General features: G+C 41.6%; 1 protein-coding gene across 26 annotated transcripts in view; it reads right to left on the bottom strand.

The window, feature by feature from the left end:
- LRCH3 (leucine rich repeats and calponin homology domain containing 3) overlaps positions 1 to 25,041 on the bottom strand; it is a 42,835-nt gene that overhangs the window by 14,533 nt on the left and 3,261 nt on the right. For 10 of the 26 annotated variants that reach the window (XR_014933259.1, XM_015871754.3, XM_015871760.3 and 7 more), the window contains exons 2-15: positions 16,813 to 16,957; positions 15,739 to 15,865; positions 15,296 to 15,401; positions 14,984 to 15,120; positions 13,919 to 14,028; positions 11,420 to 11,513; positions 11,177 to 11,297; positions 8,981 to 9,129; positions 6,753 to 6,829; positions 5,114 to 5,206; positions 4,647 to 4,698; positions 4,351 to 4,491; positions 3,636 to 3,683; positions 2,488 to 2,541 (exon numbers count right to left, since the gene is read on the bottom strand). Coding sequence is in view for 25 of the 26 variants with exons in the window: in XM_015871754.3 (XP_015727240.2) it covers positions 2,488 to 2,541; positions 3,636 to 3,683; positions 4,351 to 4,491; positions 4,647 to 4,698; positions 5,114 to 5,206; positions 6,753 to 6,829; positions 8,981 to 9,129; positions 11,177 to 11,297; positions 11,420 to 11,513; positions 13,919 to 14,028; positions 14,984 to 15,120; positions 15,296 to 15,401; positions 15,739 to 15,865; positions 16,813 to 16,957 (1,454 nt within the window). In the remaining variant the exon portion in view is untranslated. The remainder of the gene's footprint in view (positions 1 to 2,487; positions 2,542 to 3,635; positions 3,684 to 4,350; positions 4,492 to 4,646; positions 4,699 to 5,113; positions 5,207 to 6,752; positions 6,830 to 8,980; positions 9,130 to 11,176; positions 11,298 to 11,419; positions 11,514 to 13,918; positions 14,029 to 14,983; positions 15,121 to 15,295; positions 15,402 to 15,738; positions 15,866 to 16,812; positions 16,958 to 25,041) is intronic. The other 16 variants (XM_085513117.1, XM_015871764.3, XM_085513123.1 and 13 more) reach the window with 3 other exon arrangements.

Here is a 25,041-nt window from a genome sequence, read left to right as displayed (position 1 = left end):
CCAAGTCGTGCTTCCTTTACTCATGCTGTTATAACTTGTAGCTCACTGGTGCCCAAAAGGCTGAACGCACAATGTCTCAGAGATGCCAGTATTAACTGTGATGATGGTCCCAGGTCACATTTCAGACCATGAGGCAGCCCACAGCAGCAGTGACACGAGTGTTGCACAACAAGGTCACAGCAGCTGCCTGGTGCCACTGGGTATTTCACAGGCTTTGTGACAAACTGAGAAGCAGTTTGTGTGAACAACAGTGGTACCTTTTGTACCTGTCTCCCACTGACTCACCTTGTAACGTACAGTAGTAGAAGGGAGAAAAAGCTATCTGGGGAAAGATGAGATTCAAAAGCAGTCAAGATTGAAATTATTACCCCAGGACTGAAGCCTTGATGCTGTATTAACAAGCACCCCCAACTGCAATGAGAGTACTGTAGCAAGAATGGCAAATGGGATTTGAGTAATACAAGACTGAGTTACACTGTAGGCTTTCTCAGAGAGGCCAGGGACTGTATTCCTTCCGCAAAGGCTCAGTTATAAACCAACACAGTGAAATCCACCACAACACACACTCAAGTCCTACGGCCAAACTCCACTTTGCATCGAATCACAAGGATATAGAAGGAACAAGCAAGCAAACTGTAAATGCTTACAGAAGGCATGGAAAGCCTTTTTGTGAGCTGAAACAGACTGCCCTGAAAGCACCTAGCAATGGAAAGGAACAACCAGAGCAAACTGTGCAACACAAATGCATTTCAATTCGTGTTAAACAGCAACAGGCAGGAACAGCAAAAGAAATGTGATGAGGTTTTAAGAGGAAAATCTCAACTCAAATTTGGCTTTTAAGAATTTTTCTGTTTTTCGAGCAATCCGGGGGGCGATTCCTTGCTGCTAAACAAGTTTCTGCCATCCAAGATACAAAAGTGACATAAAAAGAACTGCTGCAAATTCATGAGCTGCCCCGAGCTACACGTTCCAGTTACAACAGTCACTACAAGCAGCTGTCCTGGCATCTGTCATCATTAGACACAGCGTGCACTTCCACTGCAGCACAGAACTGCAGCTCGTACTTCCATAGTTGAGCAAACCAGTGTTTCATCACTGACCCCACAATGTATTGAATGCAGAGTTTAGGGCTGCTGAGAAAAGGTTAAGAAATCTAAAGAAAATGTAATACACAAACTACTACTTTCAAATATGGTTCCAACTTTCCCTGTCAGCCCGGCCACTTTTTTCCCCCAATCCCTTTTTTGTGCAGAGATTTAATGTGGATGAAGGAACAGAAAAAGCCACCATGGATGGAAGCTCAGCAAACTGACTGCTAAAAATCCCAAGTATACAACCTAGAATTCAGTACAATCCAAACCATGGGATGCCACTAACAAATAAAAAAGGTCCTTAAATTCATCATCTTCAAAATACATCCTAAAGATGAATTCACTGGCAGCAGAATATCAACATTTCGCTTTACAAAACCCACAACTGCTCTTCTGGTTCTTACAGCATATGAATGTGCTTCTGTATTTAGATTGGCTGACTGTGATTTCTGTAAACAGGCACATGCACGATGATCACAACACACTCCTTTCACGAGGAGCCTTCTGCCCCCTCACAGCGCTGGGCATGAGACAGCAGGAACACCAACACATTTGAATGAAGAGACAGTGGAGACCAATCAACACGTTCAGATGAGATGTATTCTGACAGCACTGCCTATAGAGGATTTAGGCAGGTGATGGGGATGCACATGAGCTAAGAACATAAATCCCAGGCATGCAGTCATGCAATGGCAGGCAAATCAAGTGTATTCTTCTACAGACGAGGATTGTGGCATTAATTATAGTCTTTAATTATGCTACATCACTAAGATGCCATTAAAAAAGAAATAGCATAAAACATGAAGTATGTTAAAGTTTTCCTTTTTGCTAGCGTTCAAAATAGGTAAGAAAGACATCTTCATCGCTAAACAACAGCAGAGAATGAGGAACAGCTCAGACTTTTAGCACTTCTGTGTACAGCAATATTTTCCCTTTGCTGCACTGAGGTTCCAGGACACCAAACCACGCTGAGCACTCAGTGCAGGATGCAAACACAGCTCAGGTGGGAGGCTGCAGTCAGAGCATCCAACTGTTTATTTGATGCTGGAGAGCTCATCAATTAGGAGGCAAGCGAAACAGAGGGCGAATCAATGTAGAATGACCTGAGGTCAATTTGGAATAAGTTGTTCTTTATTAGCAGTAATTCCCTTCTGCTCTTAGCAAAAGGTGAGCTTCAATTATTTTGCAGGAAAACATTACTATATTATTAAGAAAGAACTGATAGTACAACTATCAACATACTCAAAATAAGTCACTTCTTTAAAAACAGGTCATGTTTTATGCTATTTAGATTAGATCTGAAAGAATTGGTCTAATCTGAGACAACTGTAATATGTCATTATTTTTATGCTCCAGAATCTGCCACAGAAAAAGGCTGTTGCGTGCAGGATCTTACCACTAACAAGGCACTATCATCAGTATGCTGAGACCTTCTGGATGGAAAGGGACACTGGGAGGTGGGAGAGATGGAGTAACGTCAGAAACAAACAGAACGACACAGCTGTGAACAGACAGACATTTTGGAACACGTGCTGCTTGTTTATAGCGCTGTGAGGCATTTCTGCTACAGTTCCACACAGTAGCCAAAACTGCATAGGAGTATACAGCCACCTGACCCAGAAGTTACAGGGTATTCCTATCACTTAAGGAATCAATTATTCTGCTCTCTGTGTTGTCACAAGCACATACGGACAACCATGTATTCAGTTTTTACCATGGGAGAACAAAGGACCCCTTAAAAGAATAAATTCAGAACAGAAGAGCATTAAAGCAAGAAACAGAGCAAAAACTATTTCAAACACCCCATGATTTGGTAATTTTCAAAGAGGTGAAAAATAAGGTGAAAACGCTTTGAAAGCGATAATTACCTGCATTACGCTGTTAAAGGTTTTGATCTGATTAATGCTGCCATGTGAATTAATTTCCCCCATCTAAGAGGGGATGGCAAGCAGTGGAAGAGCATTTATTACACCGTAACGTGATGCACACAGTGAGCAGATGTCACTGGCTCAGATCTGTATATTTTAGAAGACTGAGCTCTGTGTGGTTTCTTGTCCCCTTTTCATTGCCTTTGACTATAAAATGATATTAAAAAGCAAGTTCTTTTGTTTTGTTTTGAATAAGCAAGAAAACCTCCAAATAAAAACAGCTGATCTCTCTGAGATAGCTGGCAATAAAACAGGAAAATGGGAGGAAACTGATCGACGAATGAGAAACGACTGCACCACAAAAACTTGTCTGAATACTCCCATTAGAAAGTGAACTGTATTGCTTCCAAGCAGCATCTTGAAATGGAACGTGAAATCTATTTTCTGTATAGAACATAGAAAACATACCAGAAAACAAAACAGACAGGCAATCTGCACAAACAGGAGGAGATATTAAACTGATCCACAAGGGGAAATGTGTGCTTGGGGTGTCTACCAAGGGCTGATTAAATGCGAAATGCTGTTCTATAACCCAGTCCTGAAGTGCTCTCCACTATCAGGAAAACCTCTGATTTCTGAGATAGATTTAAAAGTAATGCTCTATTTGGAGTCTTACCTCGCTATCCAGAGGACTTTGCTTCTGAGGACTTAAAGATGCTTTTTGCTATGGAGAAAGAAAATGGGAAAGACCGATTTAAAAGCACGAGACAGTGAAATATGAATGAAAATATGAACAATACAGTATAATTAAGAAGTGTTTTAAAACAGAAATAGTCATAGTTTTTAAATAAAACACGCACCAGGCTGATTCCAAGTTTCCACAGAGCTGAAACTTCACTGATACTATTAGAGAAAAGCCTTTTTATTGTATGAAAACAAAAAAGCCCAAATTGTTTTTGCATCTTAAAGAGGCGTCATAGACCCAAAATATAACCCAAGGGAGGAAATCCATTGCTGAGAACAAAGTTCTCATGAATAACAAAGGCAACAGAAGAAGAAAAACAGAAGACGACTTGTCAATGAAGATGCATTTTGTGAAGTTTTTAACTGAAAGACTGAGCTGATTTTCTTTAATAATTTAAAAATAAAAATAAAAAAAAATAGAACTATTTTCCGCACAGCATTGCCAGGGGACTAAGATAGTTGTGTTAATTAAAAGCCTAGACTCATAGGCAGCTAAAACCCAAGCTGCTTCTTCATTTGCTTTATAAAATACCACTCATGCCCAAGAGCGCAGCAGGCAAGTACTAATGACCACGGCAATTCATTCTCATTAAGATGATCAGGAAAGATAAAGGTTTGGAATGGACTCAGGACTAAAGGGAAGGTACCTTAACAAAGTCAAGAACAGCTTCTCTCTGGATCTGCTTTGTTCTCATCCTTTCCTCCTCGTACTGCAGTGCTGCCAGCTGTGCCTCCCTACGGGTACGCTCTATGTGCCTGCGGTGCAAGTCAGGATCTGCATTGGGCACCTGGAACAAAACAGGGCACTGTGCTGTACATATAGAGCCACAGAGGTTAATACAGATGGGTTACAGAGAAACTGTCCATGTCTTACATCTAGCCTAAGTTTGGTTCTGCATCAGACTTAGACTGAAGGGTAAGACAGAAGAGTTTAATGAGTTACCTGACTCTGGTGACTTGATAGAGAGAGAAAGTAAGGTGAATCAGCTGGGGGTCTGCCAAATGGAAAAAGAGAAAGTATATTTTCAATCTTCAATTGAAAAATAAAATCATACATGAGTTTTCAGTTATACACGTGTATCTTATTAACTCTTTTTTAGTAAGACGTTAAACTGCTGCAATAACGATTTAACTTCATTTCTTCCTGATTGACTCTGTGCAGGTATTGCTACCTCTTCTCCTAACTGTATTAAAATGCTTCCACAGCTCAAGATGTGTCAATGGCTTTGTACATTCGGCTTATTACACTGAGATATCCAGCACTTAATACTCATTCTACAGGAGTTGATTAAGTAACCAATCCAGAAACTCTCCAGATGATCTTCATATAGAGGAACAACTGGTTTCTGTGGTTAGCAAAGAAAACAATTTAAAAATATTTAGTAGGAACTATACGTTTCTTCTCCCTACCTCTCTGTTCTGTCCACATAACTCCTTAGTACTTGGTGATGCTCTCTGTCCTGCATCAAATTTAGAGTTTCAGGTCTTCTTAATTCAGTGTCCCTGCAGGCAAACACCAGGTGGAAGGGGGATTGGCCACTGATGCATAAACACCACTGTCAGACAAATCCTTCTCCAGATTACAGCTGTTTTGTAAAATTAACTGCCCAGACAATGAGCTTCAGACAACCACAAAGGTGGGATTTAAGACAGATAAAGAAATGTTGTGATACCAAGTCAGGTGGCTGCAACTACTCCAGTTCATAATTTAATGGACGTAACTTCCTTAAATATCAGAACAATTTCAAAACAGAGGAAGTTTGAATCTCTCTTAGTATTACATTCTGAAGATTACAGGCCTTTCTGTTTCTGGAAAGAGCAGTATTCAGGGTTCAACTAAGTGCCAGGAAGTGCACTCAGAGAAGAGTGCACTCAGCATTGCTGTATCAGAAATGCACCACAGCCCATCCAGGGGCAACAACTGTATTTACTGAGCTGAGTCAACTGATGTAAGTGCTCTTAAGATGAAGCCTGCATTACATCCAACTCTTCAAGAGTTTTAATGGCTCCAGCATGCTTTAAAAAAAAAAAAAAAGGAAAAAGGGCTGCATGCCAAGGCATTTGCAATGAGTTACAGTGGAAGCAGTTTACAGGTTGTGGATGGCACAAATGAAGTACTGGTCTAATATATGCTTAAAATTATATACATCAAAACCTGCCAATTGTCATATGGCTGCTTTTCCATAATCCCGAGGACAACAGCATTGTTTTCATTGCCTCGTTACGAATTTTGCTCAGCTGCACCAGAATACAAGCAAATTCCAATTCCCTTGGATCCTTAATGAACAACTTGCACATGAAGATCCACTGCTGTTCTCAAGTTAAATTTTGCTTACAATGGATAAATCTGAAGTTCCTTCATCATTCAATCTATACACGTAAACAGCAGCTTAGTCCTGGCTAACTTGCATCCTCACCTTGTTGTCTTCAGATGGAATTTCATGTCTGTGTAATTATTTCTGTGTTGACCACAAACGTTCAAACAGGACAAAGTATCAAAAACCCAAAACTAAATCAGCCTTTCAAACCAAAAGCATTTGCTTCATTTGGGGAAAACATGTTAACATTCACCCCAAATTATTTTATGCTTTACTTCTAGGCTCTACAGAGTAAGGAATGCTCATATATGCTGAAGCAGTTACCCCCCCATTATATCAATACAGCTCCTACATTTACACACTGACTGCACATTTCAAGATCCCTGTTAAAGCACTGCCATGATTCTGGAAACATTTACACACTACTCTTGATTTCTTGTTCTCTTTGAAGACCATTTTTAAACATCACCACACTTTATTGACAGTGTAAATAACGACACATTGAGAGCTTGCAGTTCTTTCTCTCTCTTTAAAATATTCCTAGTGCAGCTGAGCTGATTTCTGCTGACTGCTTCACATTCATTTTCATTCCACACAATACTGCAACGTTTCAACAATGTTCCCAGAGAAGCAAAAGAAAGCATCATTAAAAAAAACAGAAAATCATCTAGTGGAGGAGTTCTGGGTTCACCACAGAACTTTGTACAAACCAACGTTAGCACTTCTCTTACCTGCTTTGTTGTAAATACCGTCTCGTGTCCTCAGCCTTCTGGAGTTCTCTGGTAGATGCAGGTTTGGCTGGTGAGTTCTGTGCAGAACAACACAGGAGACTGTTAGCAACCCATCCACAATAACGTACATTAAAAGTCAATGCATCTCTTTGTACAGCAATGCTTCCAACAAGCAGCATTCAACATATCCAAGAAAGAACAACAAAACGCATCTCAGAGATGTTTATTTCCAACTAGGTAAACCCAATATACAGAATACAAAGCTGATGCTCTCTTATGATGCCCTATGACAGGTCACAGGAGAATAAAAAAGGAGTACATGAGATGAACACCTACAGCTTAATTTGAGCTATGAAGCCATGGATCTCACTGGGAACAGAGACATGTTGCTCCTGGTGTTATTTTTCAACTTTTTTCTTATGCCCACTAACACAGAAAAATGGAAACATCAAGATTAACTTGTCAACTCTCACTTGCTATATTGCAATACAGTCAGCCTTCTAATTTGCAGAGTGTTTTAGAATAGTCGTCTTTTTAGACTAATTGTAAACAACTTAATTTTTATGAATCTAGAACCTCCAACTGTTCTGATGTTGATCACTTTCTGCTATTTAAAAGTGAAAAGCCCTTGCACTGTGCTGCCAGCTGCCTTTGCTGAGTTCTGCTCATTTCTATGTTTCAAATGGCATCATTTGATATTGCACTTGAAACCTCCAAAGGGAAAGTGTCTCCAATGGATATTTGTGCCACTGATGTTTAACACAGCAACCAGTAACACAAAGTGGACAAAACAGTGGTGTCCTACATGAACACCTTTTTATTTCCCCCCAAAATAACTACCTTTCTGCTTCAAAACACTCGGTGATGCGAAAGGACACGTATGAACTGCAGCATAATGTGTAAGCACATCAACCACCCAAGATTTGCTCAGACAGGTTGCTTATGCAGCACATATAATGATCTGCTGAATTGTGAAGCTGCGGATGTAGGCACTAGTTAAGACTCACAGAACATAAAAAGAAATGTGATGGGGCTAAAAACCCACTGCTAGAGCTTGATTTCAGAGGAGACTCTGCCATGTCTGCCATCCAAACAGTACGCAGCATTCACAGCAGAGGCTGCTGCAGTTGGAACAGAGATGTTTTCCACTTTGGCCCAGTTCTGCACCTGCATGCTGTGGGTAAATAGGTGCACGTATTGTGATTCTCAGGAATAAGATGGCAGTTATGGAGATGTCTGAAATGCAGCATTCCAGTGCAAGTCTTACATGCCAGCTTGAACAGAAAGACACTTGAGAACAAAAAAGAAAAAGATACTGTTTAGACTTGCTGGGAGGAAAGAACAAAGAGGCTTCTTTGTTTTTTGGGTTTTTTTTTTTGGTGTGTGTGTGGAGTGGCTGTGAGAGGAGAAAATAGTCCAGAGCTACTCACGCCTGTACCCAGATATTAACAAAAAGCTGGCTGGTAAACCTTCTAACCCATCTAGCAATAATTTCACTCACTGTTCTTTTAACTGTGTGCTTTTGCTGACTGAGAACAGTTGGATGCCAAATTGATCTCAAAGTACAACGTTTCCTGTTCAGGCAGGTGACTGTATACGTATCCAAGTCTGTAACCTGCAGTGACACCTCAGAGCCCTGTTAAAAACTGAAAGAGACAGAAACTGTTTGCAGTTCACAGTGGGCTTTCTGAAGAGTCCGAGTACTGAAGTTAGTCCAAACATGGCAGCAAATTTCATTATAATCAACAAGAACTGCCAAATGAATGGAGCTGCAAAATTCGAGTAGTAACACTTTAAGCTGACAATGAGCACTTTTTTCCTTTAAAAAAAACATTTATTCCTTAAGTAATTCATCAGGTAAACGTGAACAACATCTTAGGTATCACCAGTTATCATTTAGAAGCATCAACTTCTGTGTTTTCCACTGGAAAACCATTCACTTCACACAAACCTAAAGCACAAGGCTTGCAAAAACCCACAGCGCAGCAGGAGAAGTGTGGTTGCTTTGGACTCATCCCACAACTCCCAAAGGGCACTCAGGAGCAGCTTAACACTTCAGCCCTGACTGTCCACAAAGCATGACAGATCCCCCACATCAGACCAGGCCATACTAATGTCTTTTTTTTTTTTACCCCCTTCTATAAGAAAACCTGTGAGGACAAGAAACATGAATATAAACACAAAGGCTTTCCTGTGGCATATTGATTTAATTAAAGTAAAAGCATCACCTCGTTAGAGATTCGCCGCTGGTCAATATACGCCATGAATTGTGAGCTGAGGCTGTCTGAGTCCACGCACTTGGGTTGCCTCACTTCTTCCTCCTCCTCTTCTGTGGCACAGCTATCAATATAGTCGATCTGATCGAGATCGTGTTCCACTTGACATACACACACAAAGGAAACACCCATCATTAGCTGACCAAAAGAAGGAGAATAAACAACACAAGAACAGTGCCAGGAACTGAGGTACTACTGGCTTCCTTCCGTCTGGGAAGTTCAGACTCAAAGGTGTTGGATCCTGCCTGGTCCACTAATGTTGCTAAACACCAGATTCTGAAGTAACAATAAAATTCATGATTTTCAGAAGGCAGTGAGAAACAAAACATAGTTCTGAACTGTTGGCTATGGATACTACAACAGTAACCAATATTAACCATATAACTTTCTCAACGCTAAAAAGCATCTACCAACTAACAGGTTGTGCAATCATCTGTGTACATGATGAGTTTATCTTGTTTCTAACTCATCTCCTTCAGACAAATAAGGACGGATATGACATAGCTCTCCTATGTTTACTATTGCAACAACAAAGCAGTGGAGCATGACCAAGTTATCTGGATGCAAATGCAATGATTACAAAAAACAGTGAGTGGAAATAATGGAACATGCTACAGAAAGCATCAAAACCCTCGAAAACAAAATACCACAGAAGTCTTATTTGACATACATGGAATGTGCATTCTGCCCAGGAATTCTGAGTCATGACACTGAGTAAACTAGTTTAGTCAAAAATCCAGTGCAGAGGATGCAAAGAAAGCACAAGCTCCTTTTCTGAGCACCAGAGCTTTCCTATCCTTTTAACTCTCCCCAAACTTGCACTAGACTCAGACATTCTTTTCCTACTCCCCCGCCTCTTTCCTGCTTGCCTAAAACAAACCTCTCCTTGCCCCACCACACAATCTAGCAACTGTTACTGCCAAAGCCACCTCCTCTGCTGCTACACCCATCCAGAACAGCATTCCTATATATTTTGGCTTCATTTTACCTTCATCTCAGTTTCAAATCCTAAAATAAACAAAAAAAACCAACCCACCGCCAACAAGAAACAACAACAAAAAACCCAACACCAAACAAAAAACCACCCCACACTCGAAGATACCCAACAAAAGCCACACCACACACACCACAACAACCTTCTTTCCAGCCTTGATTACTAAATGTTAATAATAATATTACAGTAGAAGGTGAAATACATTAGCAGCAGTGTTAGAAAGCTAATAGGGATCCCCTGAGCCACTGGCAGTTATACACCGAGACTTGTACCCCCCTCCGGTACTCCTGATGTGAACTGACAATGCTCCACCTTAAAGACTAATGAGGAATTTCAAATGCTTGGTGTAAGAAACCCAAAGAGCAAAATCAAGTTAAGTCTCAGAGGTGCAGCTGGCAGCACTACCTGTTATTAAGGCTGCCCACGGCTTCCCTTAACATCATGTTTTCAATTCTTCTAATTCTTGCCAGAATTTAACTGTAAGACTAAAAAAACAAGGTAGCCAAAGCTGAATACAAAGAGGAGGAAAGAAGAGATGGATGAGGAAGATGAAAACTACTGGGAAAAGACTCAGATAGGGTATATGAGCTGGAATCCTTAGGGGAAATGGAAAACAGAAGAAAACTTAATCAGTATATGTGGTAGTGAGTGAAATGTAGAGGGGATGACTTAAAAAAAACAGATGTGGAAGAATGCTAAAACTGGTCACAGTAACAAAAAGAGGACTGAACTCTAAGCCAGTGGTAGCAGATTACTGCCAGTTAGAATGGATGAAGACTGTGAAGATCAAGAAACACAAGAAGCACTGTCATCTATAGAACAAAAGGAAAAGTGCCACTCTAAGACTGCAGGACAACAAACTGGGGCCTAAAAACATGATCATGCTTATAAGTACCTGTCCCTCTAAGCTGGCTCACATGGTTGGATTAAGACTCAAGATTCTTGAGCAAGACACATCTACTGCTCAGTTCCTGCTTTATCAGGAATTCCCTGACAAAACAGCTCATCCTGTTGTGAAAGCAATGGACACGGAGCACAGACCATTCACTGCTGCTGTAACTTCTCCCTCAAGTAGCTCAAGCAGCAAAACCTTATGGTTTTACTCTAATAATCACGACAACAATAAATACTGTTAGCCAAAGATCACCATTTACCTCCACCATTGGTTACAACTGTGCTCCCTCGGTTTTCCTGATACTGATTTTCTCTTCGCAGTCTCTGCTCTTTAGTGATTTCTGCCACACGTAAAGGGAGGTCTGAGAACTCATCTGTTGGCTTCAGAAAACAAATGAAGAAGCATTTTACGTCACCTAATGAATATGCCTCCTGATGTACACTTATCAGTTTTCTCTCCCATCCAACATGGCGCCCAACAAATGCAAATTTGCAATACTTACTTCATTCCCTGACCATCTTTTGTCTCCACTGTCCACGCTATTGAAGCCAGAATCAAGTGCTCCATATGGACGACTGGAATAAAGTTCCTCATGGCTGTCAAAGACAATGTTTTAGACACAGTAATATAAACACCACTGAAAATATGTCAGCTATTACAGCTATTCAAGGCAAACTACTTTCTGTGCCATAATTCTCTAGCTCTGAAGCTGCACAGTAAGCAGGACATCTCAAATACTTCATAACATAATAAATATAGAAGTACAGTTTTTCTCTGCAGAATCTGACTGTCAATGACACGTCTTGATGAGGGCATCAGCCATGTGTCTGTATGACAATACGTACAGCCAAAAGGCCACACAGTTCTCAAAAGTTCGGGGCTCAGAAATGCCAGAATTCAGCAGCACAGCCATCACAGATGTCAGGCCTGGCAACTGCTGCAGATCGTTGTAGCAGAGAGACAATGGGACTTGTCTGACCCGCTGCAGATGGCATTTCACAATGGCCCAACTGTCCTACTGGCACTCACCGCCCCAGGGAGAACTGCAGCAGTAATTACTACACAATACACATGGAAGAACGAACTTGGGGAAGCTAATTGCTTCACCCGTCATAACCAAACTGCAGGCCGTCTTCTCACTGGTGCTGCTCTCAAGTTGCTGCTCCCTTAATATCTCTCTTTCAGGAAATACTTATTTTTAAATGATTCTTGTTGCAATTATTTAGGCAGCAGCACATGCAAACATGGGACTTCTATAGCTTTAATGCCCTTTTTTCACATTCCTACCCTGGGCTGGCTGCATTTTCAAATAGACACAAGAAAAGCAAGAAAGTTACAGGAGGAATGGAGAGCTACAGATGAGAAATATCAGGCTACACATTTTCTGTGCATTTGCAGATGGACACCAGAAGATGAGCTCTGGGACCTGCTTGGTGTGCGAGTTAAATCAAAGAAGGTTCACTTCTATAGCTGGTATCTCAGCAGAAAGCTCAGCTGCACAGTAAGACTTTAGCAAGAAATAAGGGGGAAAAAACAACTCCTGCTTGGGGTGGGAAGAAAAAAAGACAAGATTGCCCATTGCAATTAATTTGAGACACTGACAGCAGAACAACGCTTTTATGCTAGCAGCCCAGAGAACATAAATAACAGAGATAAAATATTGCTTGTCGAGGGGGAAGAAAAAAATCTGTTTGCCATATATTTCCACTTTAAAGGCACTGAAAGAATCTTCTGAGAACCCTGACCTAATGTGAACTATTACACTGAACTGAAGGGAACCAAGCGGCTACTTGGTTACATCTCAAACACGGAAAAGCCCTTTGATACATATTTTCATCTTTTTTTACAGTCAGAATTCCAAGCTATGACTAAAATGCATTAATCCTTGTGTCAGAAAAGCAATTAATAAAAACTTTAATAGTAACCCATAGTTACAGACAGCAAGCACTGAGCATGCAGGCCCATTTATTTGGGAATTTCTTGTTCAAAAATAAAATATGTCAGAGCGATCACAACACTTTACATTTTAGAGCCCCTTCTTGTCAGGAATAGGATGGTACCCCTTGCACTGTGTACAGCACTATCTGCAACAGCTTACAGGCTAGGAAAGCGAGTAACGCTCATAAAATACTCATGCTGATCTCACACAGAAGAATAAGTTACGGTGCTCAGTGCTGCTGAGATCACCGTGAGTCCCTCGTGCAAACCCTGCTTCAGAAACCTGACTCATAATGATTTATTGTGAGGCCCTCTGGTTTGTTTTATTGCTGCTAAGACAGCAGTACATCCTTTAGCAACTCACTTCTCCACACATTATTACCATCATCCGAGGTGACTAAGGTAATTCTTACATACAGTTTCATACTTCACTGACTCCCTTTCTTCTGCTTCATGTAACAGAAATAAATCTTAACTCTTGCTTTTCTCCAGACATCTTCAAACTCAGCAGCTGATACAGCTGACTGTTCCAGTATTTGCGTTACAATACTCAGCAATACTGCCAAGTGAAAGCCTGCCAAGAATAACAGTTTGCTAATGGGGTGGAGATCAGCCTTGACACCTGCAGCTGGAGCACAGCAGTTATAAAGTTCTGTACAAAGGGTTACAAATCACATCAGGGTACACTTCAGTGAGTATGTAAAAAATATTGAGATTTTATAAAGTGATCACCTGTCAACATGACAGCACGCCCTCTGTACTACAAAGATGCCAACATGTTCTTCTTACTGTACATTAACTCTAACTTCACCTCTTAGATGTTATCTCCAAGGTCGCCTTCTGAACTACTCTTCGCTTCTTACAAAGCATTACCTTGCTACAATGTACCATGATATAACACAGCTGATGTCCTTCAAACCACCTCCAGCAATGAGAGTGCCAAAGAACAATCATACTAGGATCTACTTAGTCTTCTTTTTTTCCTTTTCTTTTTAATTCAGATGGCTGACAAAGCTTTTCTGACTGGCATCAAAACCAGAAACCTGGATGGTGCAAAACTTACCAAGATCCAAATCCCATTGGTCTTCTATCATAATCAGGCAAATCTGGAGCTATCTTGCACGCTTCTATGTTCAGATACTTAAATATGTGAATTTTTCCTTTTATACATATCTACAAAATAAGAAAGTATAACTTTATAATGCATCTTCAAGATAATCAACAGAGCTTTAATCTGCAGTCAAGAGTAACAAATGAGCACATTCATGCCAACCAATGCATTTTTCCTTCTAATCTTGCTGCACTTTACTGAAACTGTGTCATCAGATGCCCGTGAGACAACTGGAAGCACTCTTCCAAGTACATCTGGTCTGCATGCAACCCTGTCAGCTGGATGCTAAAATCTCAGCACACAAATAAGATATAAGCATGTGCAACTACTGGAATTTATAACCCTGGCATAAGAACAGATGCATCCCACCCATGCCCAGCTTCGAATGGCAGTGGCAGGCCGCCAAAGCAAGCTCAAATGTGATGTGAATGAAGCCAGCCATGGCTTCTTTGCTTTCTAAAGGGAAGCAAAATCCTGAGGCAAAACCTTATGGAGATGACAGGTTTCAGCAAGTGCCACTCTTGATTCAGAAGCAGCAGCTTACAGTAGAACCTGTAATTCTCAACGGCTTATACATTAAAAAAGGAATTAGTCACTAACCATATTGCAGTCTCTAGTTCAAAGGCCAATCGGAGCTCTTCTGCTAAGTGAATCAGCACACAGCAGTGCTGAGACCTCAGCCAAAACTTTGACATTTGAGCGGCACAAAACCAGCTTTGCCTAATAGAGCTTCCTCTCTCCTACACCCTTCCTAAAACTACAGCCATCTGAAATCTCCTGCTAATATTAGCACAGTGCTAACGGGGGAATTTTTCATATAAAGCCACAAGTGAGACTAATGCAATAAATAAAAGAAAAATTGATTTTTCCAGCTGTGCTGAATGTTTGACACTTTCAGAAAATACAAGTTATTTGAAGCGCTCTTGCTCTTAAGTAAAAGTTCTAACGCAATCCTTCAGCTTTCTGTTCCACCCTTTTTAATTGAACTAGTCATCTGATTCCCCAGCCGCAGTTTACCTGTGCAGGGGGTGACTGGAGAGGGTTGTTCTCTAACATGATGGTTTGCAGATGTCTGAGGTTCCTATAACAAACTGGGATTGTTGTTATTTTATTGCAGGAGAAATCTAAACGAATCAAAGGCAGCTCAGCGAGCTCTGGAAGTAGAAAACAAGTATTTAATTTAGCAGATTCAGAAGTACATAAAATTCCATGCATCTATTTTACGAATAATTAAATGTATCTGCTACTGGTACTCACAGGAATAAAAAGACATTAAAATACAGAAGTGCTTCAAGTTTCAGCTGCTACAGCTGACAGTCTTAATCTCACCTTCAGGTAAATGCACCAAATGATTTCTTCTGACATTTAGGTCCCGTAAGGATTCCAAATTGCCGATCTGTGGAGGTATTGTCTGTATTTCATTACAGCTCACATCCTACAAAGCACAAATAAAGAGTTAGTGCCCTCTGCACTGACACAACAGGAGATACTAAGGCAGAGACAAACCCTTTTTAGGCCAAAAGCAGATTTAAGTCGCTACTGCACACAAGTGACTGGTTTACCATCACAAAGTTCTCAGCAGAATGAGAAACAGAATATTCATCATGCACATCCCCAGAGAGCATCTTAATGACTGAGCAGTTTTCATCAGCTTATCTGAAGCACATCTGAACCTCTTAAACATATCAAATTAAATTGATTTAATTAACTTAATTAAATCCCTTAAATTAAAGATTAAGTAGTGATAGTTAAAAAAATAACTGTATACTCACGAGCTCTGTCAGCTGTCTGAGCTGTCCAATTTCTTCAGGTATGGAAACCAGCTTATTATTACTCGCTATCAGAACCTTTAGTGGTAGACTACAGAGGTGTACTGGCAACGTTGAAAGTTGGTTTCGACTTTTTGGACAGAAAGAAAACCAGATCATCAGAACTGCCATGAGAAGCCACCTCTCGTCTTGACACACAAAAAGCACACACTGTTTTGTTTATCAACTCAGTTTCTGTATAATTAATGTAAAACAAGTTCCACAAAGCCTTCACATTTCCTTGAAGCAGCATTGCTTTATCCAGCTGTGGCTGAGCACGCTCTGAATATCAAGTACCAAATGTGTCTTGATGCTTTTGAACTTGGTGTTGGGGAACACGACATTTCTGAGACCTTTTAGGTGCTGCTGAAAACTTGCCACCCAAAAGCCAGCAAAGAGGTAGCACTGCATGTGACTACATACAAAATGTCACAGTGAAAGTCACTTAGACACTCAATTAGAAATATACTTAAAATATTCAGTACGTCACATGGATCGAGAATCTTGGTACGATGAATTTGGCTGCTCCAAAATCCAATCTGTACCTTTCACAACACACTACTATTAAAGCAAATAGGGGGTCATATGATGAGACTGTGACCTCAGATGAGAATCACGCAGGATAAGAATGATTTTAAAAGGGAAAAAAGACTCTCCTTCAAAACAAAACGCAGCACAGAGCTATTGCATTCCATCAGCATTCAGGTACTCAGATCTGAATTTCATGGCCTATCCAACAATATTCTTTCAGTTCACATACCTGTATTTCCCATGGACCCCACTGGAACTTCCTCTGTGAGTACCTTATACTGGAATTAGCTTCCTTCTTCATACTTCACTTCTACAAGCTCCAGCTTAATCCCTATATTCCCTAATCCACCCCCAAAGGAGGGTGAGGCTGGTTCAGGCTGCTTTGTTTCAAATGCATACAGTATAACAATGCGATAATGACACACCATGTCTATTATTTATGGGAGCACTCAAACTTGTCAGCTTAGAGTAGTGATGCTGAAGCAAAAATTTTAAGGCAGTCGTTACCTGATATTTAGAAACGTTAAAGACTGTAAGTTCAAAACAGCCTCTGGGATGTATCGAATGCAGTTCTGGTACAAATTAAGGCTCTCGAGGGAAACGAAGTGACATGCTTCTGCTGGAAGCTCCGACAGTCTGTTCCGTGACAAATCTGAAGGGGAAGAAAAAAGACCCTTTCTGAGAAGTTATCTTCAACTTCCCAAGGGCAAGTATTACCTGCCCTTATCCGTCACATCGTGGCAAGCACTGGACAGGATTCCATTCTGCCATCCTGCCTGCACAATTTTCAAGATTATGAAGGGATTTTCATTTCACAAGGGAAATAAATCAACATATTTCAAAATCTGATAGTGACAATGAGAGAGGCAGATGCAACATTCCTTTCATAGCCACGCTTTCACATCCCAAACTGCCTGAAGCTTAAGGGAGGTAGTTTACAACACTGAGAGACCAGCTTCAGATCCCTGTTCCAGGATACATTATGGATTTACAGATCCTCTATATAGAGTGTATATCCTCTGTATAGAGTGAGTGGTGCTGCAATGAAAAACAAACCAAAACAAAATGAGGTTTCAACCAGAGACCACAAGTACTCTCCTCCCAGCCTCCTGTTAGGTACCCTGTTGCATTCTGTTAGGTACCCCATTGCATTGAAATCTCAGCTTCTAATCTAGTCTAGAATACACAAAGCAGTGTAACGACTCCACCAAGGAAATGCAGGGCATGCAGCACCATCACACCCTGTGTTCCATGGAGAGGGCATTCCTGCTTCACACAGATCCCAGCAGAACCCAGCCACCCAACCATGCAATGCAAGGATTTCAATCCCCTGCGAGCAGCAAGATTTGCTATTTCTTTGTGATCCAACATTTCCTGCTGGGCAGGAGACAAACTTTAATCAAAACTATCATTAAATGTGGTAGATTTCTGGAAGAGGAGGCACAAAGAAATGCACTGCACCGCTTTGGAAAAGGTTTAACCACAAACATGATAAATCTCTGTAGCTTTTGCTTTCACTTTATCATACCAAAGAATGTTTGAGACCGAGTGTTTACACGCTGGTCTGTTGTCCAGACTCCCACAGCTGGACACTAACCATGAGTCAGTATTTCTAAAGAAATGACTCCCTACAAAATAAGACACCAAAGCCATCAGCAGCAATGACTGAGCTCTGCCAGCCTCCCCTCAATCTACAGCACAGATGAAATCAGAGCTGAGTTTTGAGGCAGCGATGCAGTTACATTCACTCAAATTGGGTTCGACCTATTACGAGTCTGGCTGGTAACTGCAGCATTTTTAATCACACCACACTCACAACATCTTCGAAGGGTTAAAGCAACCATTAACAGAAATCTGCTTTAAAAAAAACAACAACCTCTCCTAGCCTGCTAAAAAAGGATGTGTTTCCTTGAAGGCAACGTCAGGAGGAATTTTGGCAAAGGGGGAACATTCTTTGGAACGAAGCTCTTAGTGAGAGATGAGAAAGAAGACGGCCATAGCAGCAGCTGGGGACGGTGAGCTCTGTGCTGAGTCCAGCTGCAGGTGTGTGGCTGCAGTGATGGATGCAGTGGGGCTGGTGGCTGCTGTCCCATGTGAGCCTGGCTGAGAAGGCTCAGAGGGCAAGAACATTCCTCTTTTCCCTAACACTACGAAGCATGTGTTTTAACTTAGAAGCACTCTCATGGTTTTCCTTTTATACTACAAGAATGTAAGATTTATTAGCCTACGGACAAAATAGATTTTAATATAAATAATTACAGAGGCCAACCAATGACTGGGACTGACAGCCAGAAAAAGGTGGAATCAACCACTTGAGGAGGACAAAGGACAGCTGTTCAAGGGCAACGTTCACAACCTGGGATCTCCATCTGCAGGGATGTGTTCCTTTACATACACAAACCCCGCAGTCTCCCAGCAATAAAGTCTGTTCCCACCAGCAGCTTCACACAAAGCAACGAAGCAGTTGATGTAATCTGGCAGATATGGAAAGCAGCTCCTTTACATCTGCAGCTCCCTGGAAATGAACTGTGTTTGTTATGGGCATCTTTAGATAACGTCACTAAGCATTGGAAACGCTGGAATCCTCAGAGCTTCATTGCACACTCAGTGGATTTCCTGCCCCAGGGATGATTTTACCTCTTCCTGTCCCGCTGTGATGCAACACCATCACTTTCGTCACACTCCAATTTCAAACAAACCTCAGAAATGTCACCTCACAACTTTACCATCTACCTGCTGATCCTGACAAACCCCAACTCTTCCCTACCGTTTTCCTAGGCACCTTAAGATAAACCTCTTGTGATCCTGTTAAGTCAAGGCAAAACAAGGTGCCACTTACTGTACTGAGATGAGGCTGCTCCATCTGTGTTGTCAATGCAACAGCATCACCGCCCAGGCACAACAAAGAGTATTCTCACCCTCATCATATTTCCAGTCCTGTGATGAAATACAGTCCCCAACTTCGAGCATCAATTTCCAACATAAGATAAATGCACGATGCATTATCACATATGTCTGTATGTGATTACTGACAAACAGGCACAAGTGAGAGGCTTTAATCCCTGCAGGGAACTGAGACTTCCCAATATCAACACACTCTGGCTGCTTCTCCTCTAGCTGTGTCTCTGCAGCAGGCCAATCAGCAGCCTAGACAAACCAAACTGACGTCAGGCCTTATTTACTTCTGTTTCAATGCACACTGTGGCTTCGCAGTCAGCCAATGTAACCCAGCTCTGTGACAGAAGGGAAGCATTCCTCATTGGCCATGCGTTATCATCCCCTCTGCCATACCAGTGTTGCTGATGGTACAACCACACAGCCAGTTGGATCTCATTACTGTGAGCAAATCTTGTGATAAAAACGAAACCACAAATAATCTCAGCCCTTTGGAGGCATGGTCTGATTCATGGTGCAGCCATGTAAGCTCTAACACATCAATACCAGGGAGATGATGAGACACTGTGGCTGCATGTGCAAGGAAGAGAAGAGACCATGACTGGTGGCAGCTGCCAATATCAGACCAGCTGGTTTATAGTAACCACAGACCTGCACTTTTCTGCTTCTTTACCATACAAGCTACTAACAAACTTGAGTTTGCTTCAGAGTAACCAGGATGGGGCTGTGCCCAGGGATCCATCCCCAAGGTTTCTCCTCACTATACGTACTTGGTGACACTGCATAGCATTTTGAGGAAGGCACGTGGTGGAGCAAATTGAGAACTTCAGGAATGAGATGCCGCTGCTTCTCAGATGAGTAGGGAGAAGAATTCAGAGACTTCAGATGGGAGCCATGCTGAAGGAAGTCAGAAGAGCCGGCAGCTGGGCCTTGTGACCGCTCAGCAGATAAGAGGACAGTACAGGCAGAAAATGAACTGTGACTGTATGTGCTGCTACAGCACTGATGTTGCAAGTGAAATGGAACTGTATACCCATGTTAGAAAATAAGGATTAATTCTAACCCCTTCCTATGCAGCTGGATACTTATAAAGCTTTTACATATACATACAACACATTTTTACCCTCCACTCCCTTGTGATCTTCTATCTTCCAGTAACTTCACTCAATTTCCTCACTAATTCAGGCATCCAGCCAACAGAACAGTCATGCTTCTCTTTTACACAACCCTAAAATATCAAGTCAAACAAACAAATATAAGTGAAAGTAGCAACCCAATGTTGCAAGATATCTAACACTGAGGAAATGAACCAGGGTCTCCAGCTCACCAAACCCTGTTAAAATGGGGAAGTTCTGTTCATTGCTAGCTAGCTGCACTGCACAATCTTCTTTTTTTGCATAAAATGTGTATATATATATATATATATATATATATATATACACACACAGTATTTATTTCCAGGAAAAGCAGCCTTTGGACTCTGCCTACAAAGTAAGGCAGCACACACTCCCTCATTGATAAACCTGGATCAAAGGAGGCACATTTGGCTTGGCCCTAATCTACTCTCTGTTGACTTTACCTAAAGAAAGAAAGAAAAGCCACCAGTCAGTGTGGCCAAACCTTTCATGCCATTCTAAGCAGAGCAGCACCAAATGATGTCTGAAAGCCTTGGAAATGCTCACTCTGGGATCCACTCCTATTAGTGTTAAACTATCACTTCTTTAGGACATTCCTCACAATGTCCCTCCCCTTCACTGTAAGCTACTGATGCTGCAATGCTTGCACGAGCATTTCCCAACCCACGCTATGCAAGAAAACTGTCAAGTTAGCTCATACTATTTTTATGCTGCTTAAACTGTTCTTGTATATGTTGCCTGAAGCTGACTGGAGGGATCTATCTGAACTGCATCTCCAGCAGAAGCATGAGGTGAGCAGCTCTTATCTGCACACTGCCAAGCAAGCAGGAGCCCAGCCTTTGTGAAAGAGCTTGGAAGGTGTGTTTAGTAGAAATTATCTAAGCAGACATGACTTGGAATCACATCACAGTTCTCATGACCTACACATTCTATTTTCTTTCATACAGCTCTTTCAGGGAAAAAAAGGACACAACAAATATATGATAAATATTAGCTCCCACAGTTCATGATTAGACTGTGGCATCTAACATGGTATCTAGCGTCAGTTGTATAAAATCCACAGACAACACTCAGTCATTCAAAGATAGGGGTAAGGGGGCAAAGCACATGGAGAGAGCAAACCCATGGATTAATAGAAACCACTTCTTACTTCTATTTTTTTCCCCCCCCGCATGCAATGTAAGTCAAATGATACATCCAAGTCAGCAATAGGTGGATAGTGCGTGATAAAGTTTTAGATACAAACGCACTTATGCCTTCTGTGGAGAATTAGAAACAAATCAGCTCAAACCTGAACTGAAAACTCACAAGTCTTAAAAATCCAAGAGAGTAATTTCCCATAAAAAGGCTAATTATTTTCAGAGAAAGCCAAGCAATTCTATAAAACGTTATGCCTGTTGTTATGCACTTCTGCAAAGCTCTTTATGGAGTGCCTCCACGTTCATGGTATTTAGCTGCAGCTCCATCACACTATGCAGTAAAGTCACCAAATGCCTTGTTACCACTGCAGACACCGATCTGCCTTCAGCAGGATGGTATTTCATTGAGGAGGAAAGTCAATAAAGCCCTACCAGTCAAAAGTCCTGTGTTCTTTTAATGACTCCTTGAGGCCATCTCTCATGCTGACATCATTCCTAACAAAAAAAAGCCTGTTATGCTTTACACAAGCAGTGCTGCAACGTTCAATAGGACAATTATAGCCAGGATTCCTGAAAAGGAGCTGGAGACTTACCAAGTCATCTGCATGATACGAGCCATCTCCAAGTCAAGAAATTAAACAAGGGTATAGGATACGTATGGAAAGTATCCTGTATCAGAGAGAGCAGCCAAACAGGGGGGATAAATGACAGCGACTGTCAAAACATATGTTCATAATATAAAATACGTTTTCAATATGGAAGCCATAAAAGTCATCTCCAGTTGAAAACACATCACAGAGGCATTAGTAAAGATCAAGGATCACAGAATTGGTGGTCACCATTTCATACACCGCTATTTGAAAGGCCAAACGTGATGAAAAAAAGCAGCAAGGAGTTCAAAAATGAACATTACCATCTCACATTCATATTCTGAATCAACTTGTGCATGACTTTTCCCCCCCAGAATGAAACCTTATGAATCTCTCGCAGCAAAGATAACCAAGCAGTCTGACTACAACTGAAAATAAGTTTTTCAAAGCGAAACCCCAACCAATCCCAGCTTAACAGCCCGCTGCTTTCCTATGAGTCAGCCATGCAAATCACTCTCAAGCTGCAGCAGTCACTGCTGTTTTTGGCCGGTCCACATGGAAGGGGTGGCTCCTTCTGAAAGGCTGCAGACAGTGTGTGTGACAGCTGCACCTACAGCGGCTCAGTGCTGACGGAGGAGCAGGAGGAAGAGAATGAAAACCTCTTGTTGAAAACCCTTGGTAACTCTTGGTCAAACACAACAGCAGCCAGGGGAGGTGTGAAGAGCGTCTGCCCCCAACCCACTTACAGCATCTTTGGGTCCCAAAGGAATATCCAACTAAAATCAACCCCAAAATAAAGGAATTTCAAAGCAAACAGCATATAAAAGCCTTGAAAATAGAGCTACACCCATTGCTAGATTGCAAGACATGCAGACCATGTGCATAGCAAGGAGAATGCCAATGAACTGCATGGGAGAGGTTATATGTTTTCTCTAATCGGCCACACCATGCAATTTTGGTGGTGTTTTTCTTCTTTAATTGAAGAAAATACATGATAAAAACAGAACATTAAGAGATTCATTTGGCTTCAGTATAAAAGTGGAAGTGATGTGCAATGAGAAAGCTGTGAGTAGCAAAATGTGAGTCAAGCAGGGAACGTGAAATTTATACACAAACTGTGCTGAAGTATTAACAATGGTGGCCCTATATCAGCAGTACTTGTCCTACACTGACAATAACACTGATCTCTTGGTGCTCTATGATAAGGTGGCAAAGCATCCCAAGTCTGCATCTCTGAGTTTCTACAGTCCATATTTCTAACAGAAGTAAAACCAAACAGAAACACACGATGCCATTCGCATTTTAAACTCCATTCAACTCTGATGATGCTGCATGTCAGAGGTGGGCTGAACTTCAGCTTTCAAACCATTAGCACGCTCAGTTCCTCCTGTGTGCTGCTACCCCTGCCCAGCATGTGATTTTAGGGCATTACGTAACTGAGTCACGCTGTTTCAAATCAAGTTGCACGGAGAGAAAACACAGCGGCATATAAAACACTCTTTCAAACTGGAAATGAAACAAAACCCAAGTCCCACTGCTAAGATAAATGGCTTGAGAAACACAAAAGCATGAACTGCTTCTCCATGTGTGTAGTGGTAGTTGGCCAGGCCAAGCTATGGTACCTCTGCTTCATGCATTGCATCGTATCAGTGCCCTGCAAGAGCAAAGAGCAGCACTCAAGATTCCAGTCAGCCTTTTGCATTTATCTGCACTTGTAATCCCCGTGCTCCTGAGCAGTTGTCAGGTATCGGATATGCTGCTGGTTCCTACTACTGAGAAAGCTCCAGAGACATGTGTTGTGGTCACTCATCAGAAAAGGAAATCCCACCCCCACGACTGAGGAGACAAAGCCTCATTTAATTTATACCAGAACCTGCATGAACAGCTTGCAATGCGTGCTTCTAAAACATCCCTGCATTTCCATCTATTGCATATTCAGTGCGGTCAAGATTTGAAAAGAACAGCATTGAAAGGATGGAGTCGGATTGAGAAATACAATCCCAGAACCACAGAATGGTTTGGATGAGACCTCAAAGCCCACCCAGCCCCACTCCATGCCTTTGGCTGCCCAGGGCTGTCCAACTGGCTTTGGTGCCTCCAGGGATGGGGGACCCACAGCTCTGGGTAAAGAATTCCTTCCTATCACCTGACCTAAGTCTCCTCTCTCATAGTTTAAAGATGTTACCCCTTGTTGTATCAGCTCCCTGCTGAAGAGTCCCTCCCCACCTTTGCTGTTGGGGCAAGTGCAAAAAGGAGTCCCACTTCCATTGCGCCTTACCTCAGCCAAGTGCTATCTATATACCAGGGAAAATAATGATTAGTATTTTCAAGGAGAACAGTAACTACAGGACAGCCCGAATGGTACCAGCTTATATGAGAGAATGCAATAAAGCATTCTGCATGAAAAACATCCTCCAGCATCCTCAGAACAAGCAGCCAACATGTAACAACCAGCAAAGTCTGGGGAAAGCTTCTGGGCTTTCCTTCATACAGCATAACTTATAATGGCAATTGTAACAACCTTCTGACACAGGCACCACTAAATGATGTGACAGGATTTACACAGCAGCAGAGTCATGAAATATACAATACTTGCCTATTCTGCAACACATTTACAGCTTCAACAATCAGCCTGCTCCTTTAGTAGAGTTGGCTTCCAAACGTTTTTACTTCTTTTTCCTACCCTACTAAGCAAAAGATCCACCCGCCCCTTGGCAAGGCAGAAGAATAAAGGCAAGGAGCAGATATTTTATGGCCCATAACCACGTTCAGTTATGGCCCTATACAAAAACATTTATTCCATAGCTGAGTCAATGCAGCGACAAGCACATAATTGTACTGCCATTATTGCGCTCAATGACTCCATTACTCCTTCAGAACTGCATGTATGGACACCAACCCAGTGGCTAACAGAAGCCCTGGGCTGTGACTGAACAGAGAGGTAAATTACAAGGCCATAAATAATAGTAATAATGA

The sequence above is a fragment of the Coturnix japonica genome, chromosome 12, assembly GCF_054131305.1.
Source record: "Coturnix japonica strain WE chromosome 12, WE-NBRP24, whole genome shotgun sequence".
In the NCBI taxonomy this organism is placed as follows: Eukaryota; Metazoa; Chordata; class Aves; order Galliformes; family Phasianidae; genus Coturnix; species Coturnix japonica.
Note: the sequence above shows the minus strand (reverse complement) of the source record. Positions and strands in the feature narration are given on the sequence as shown.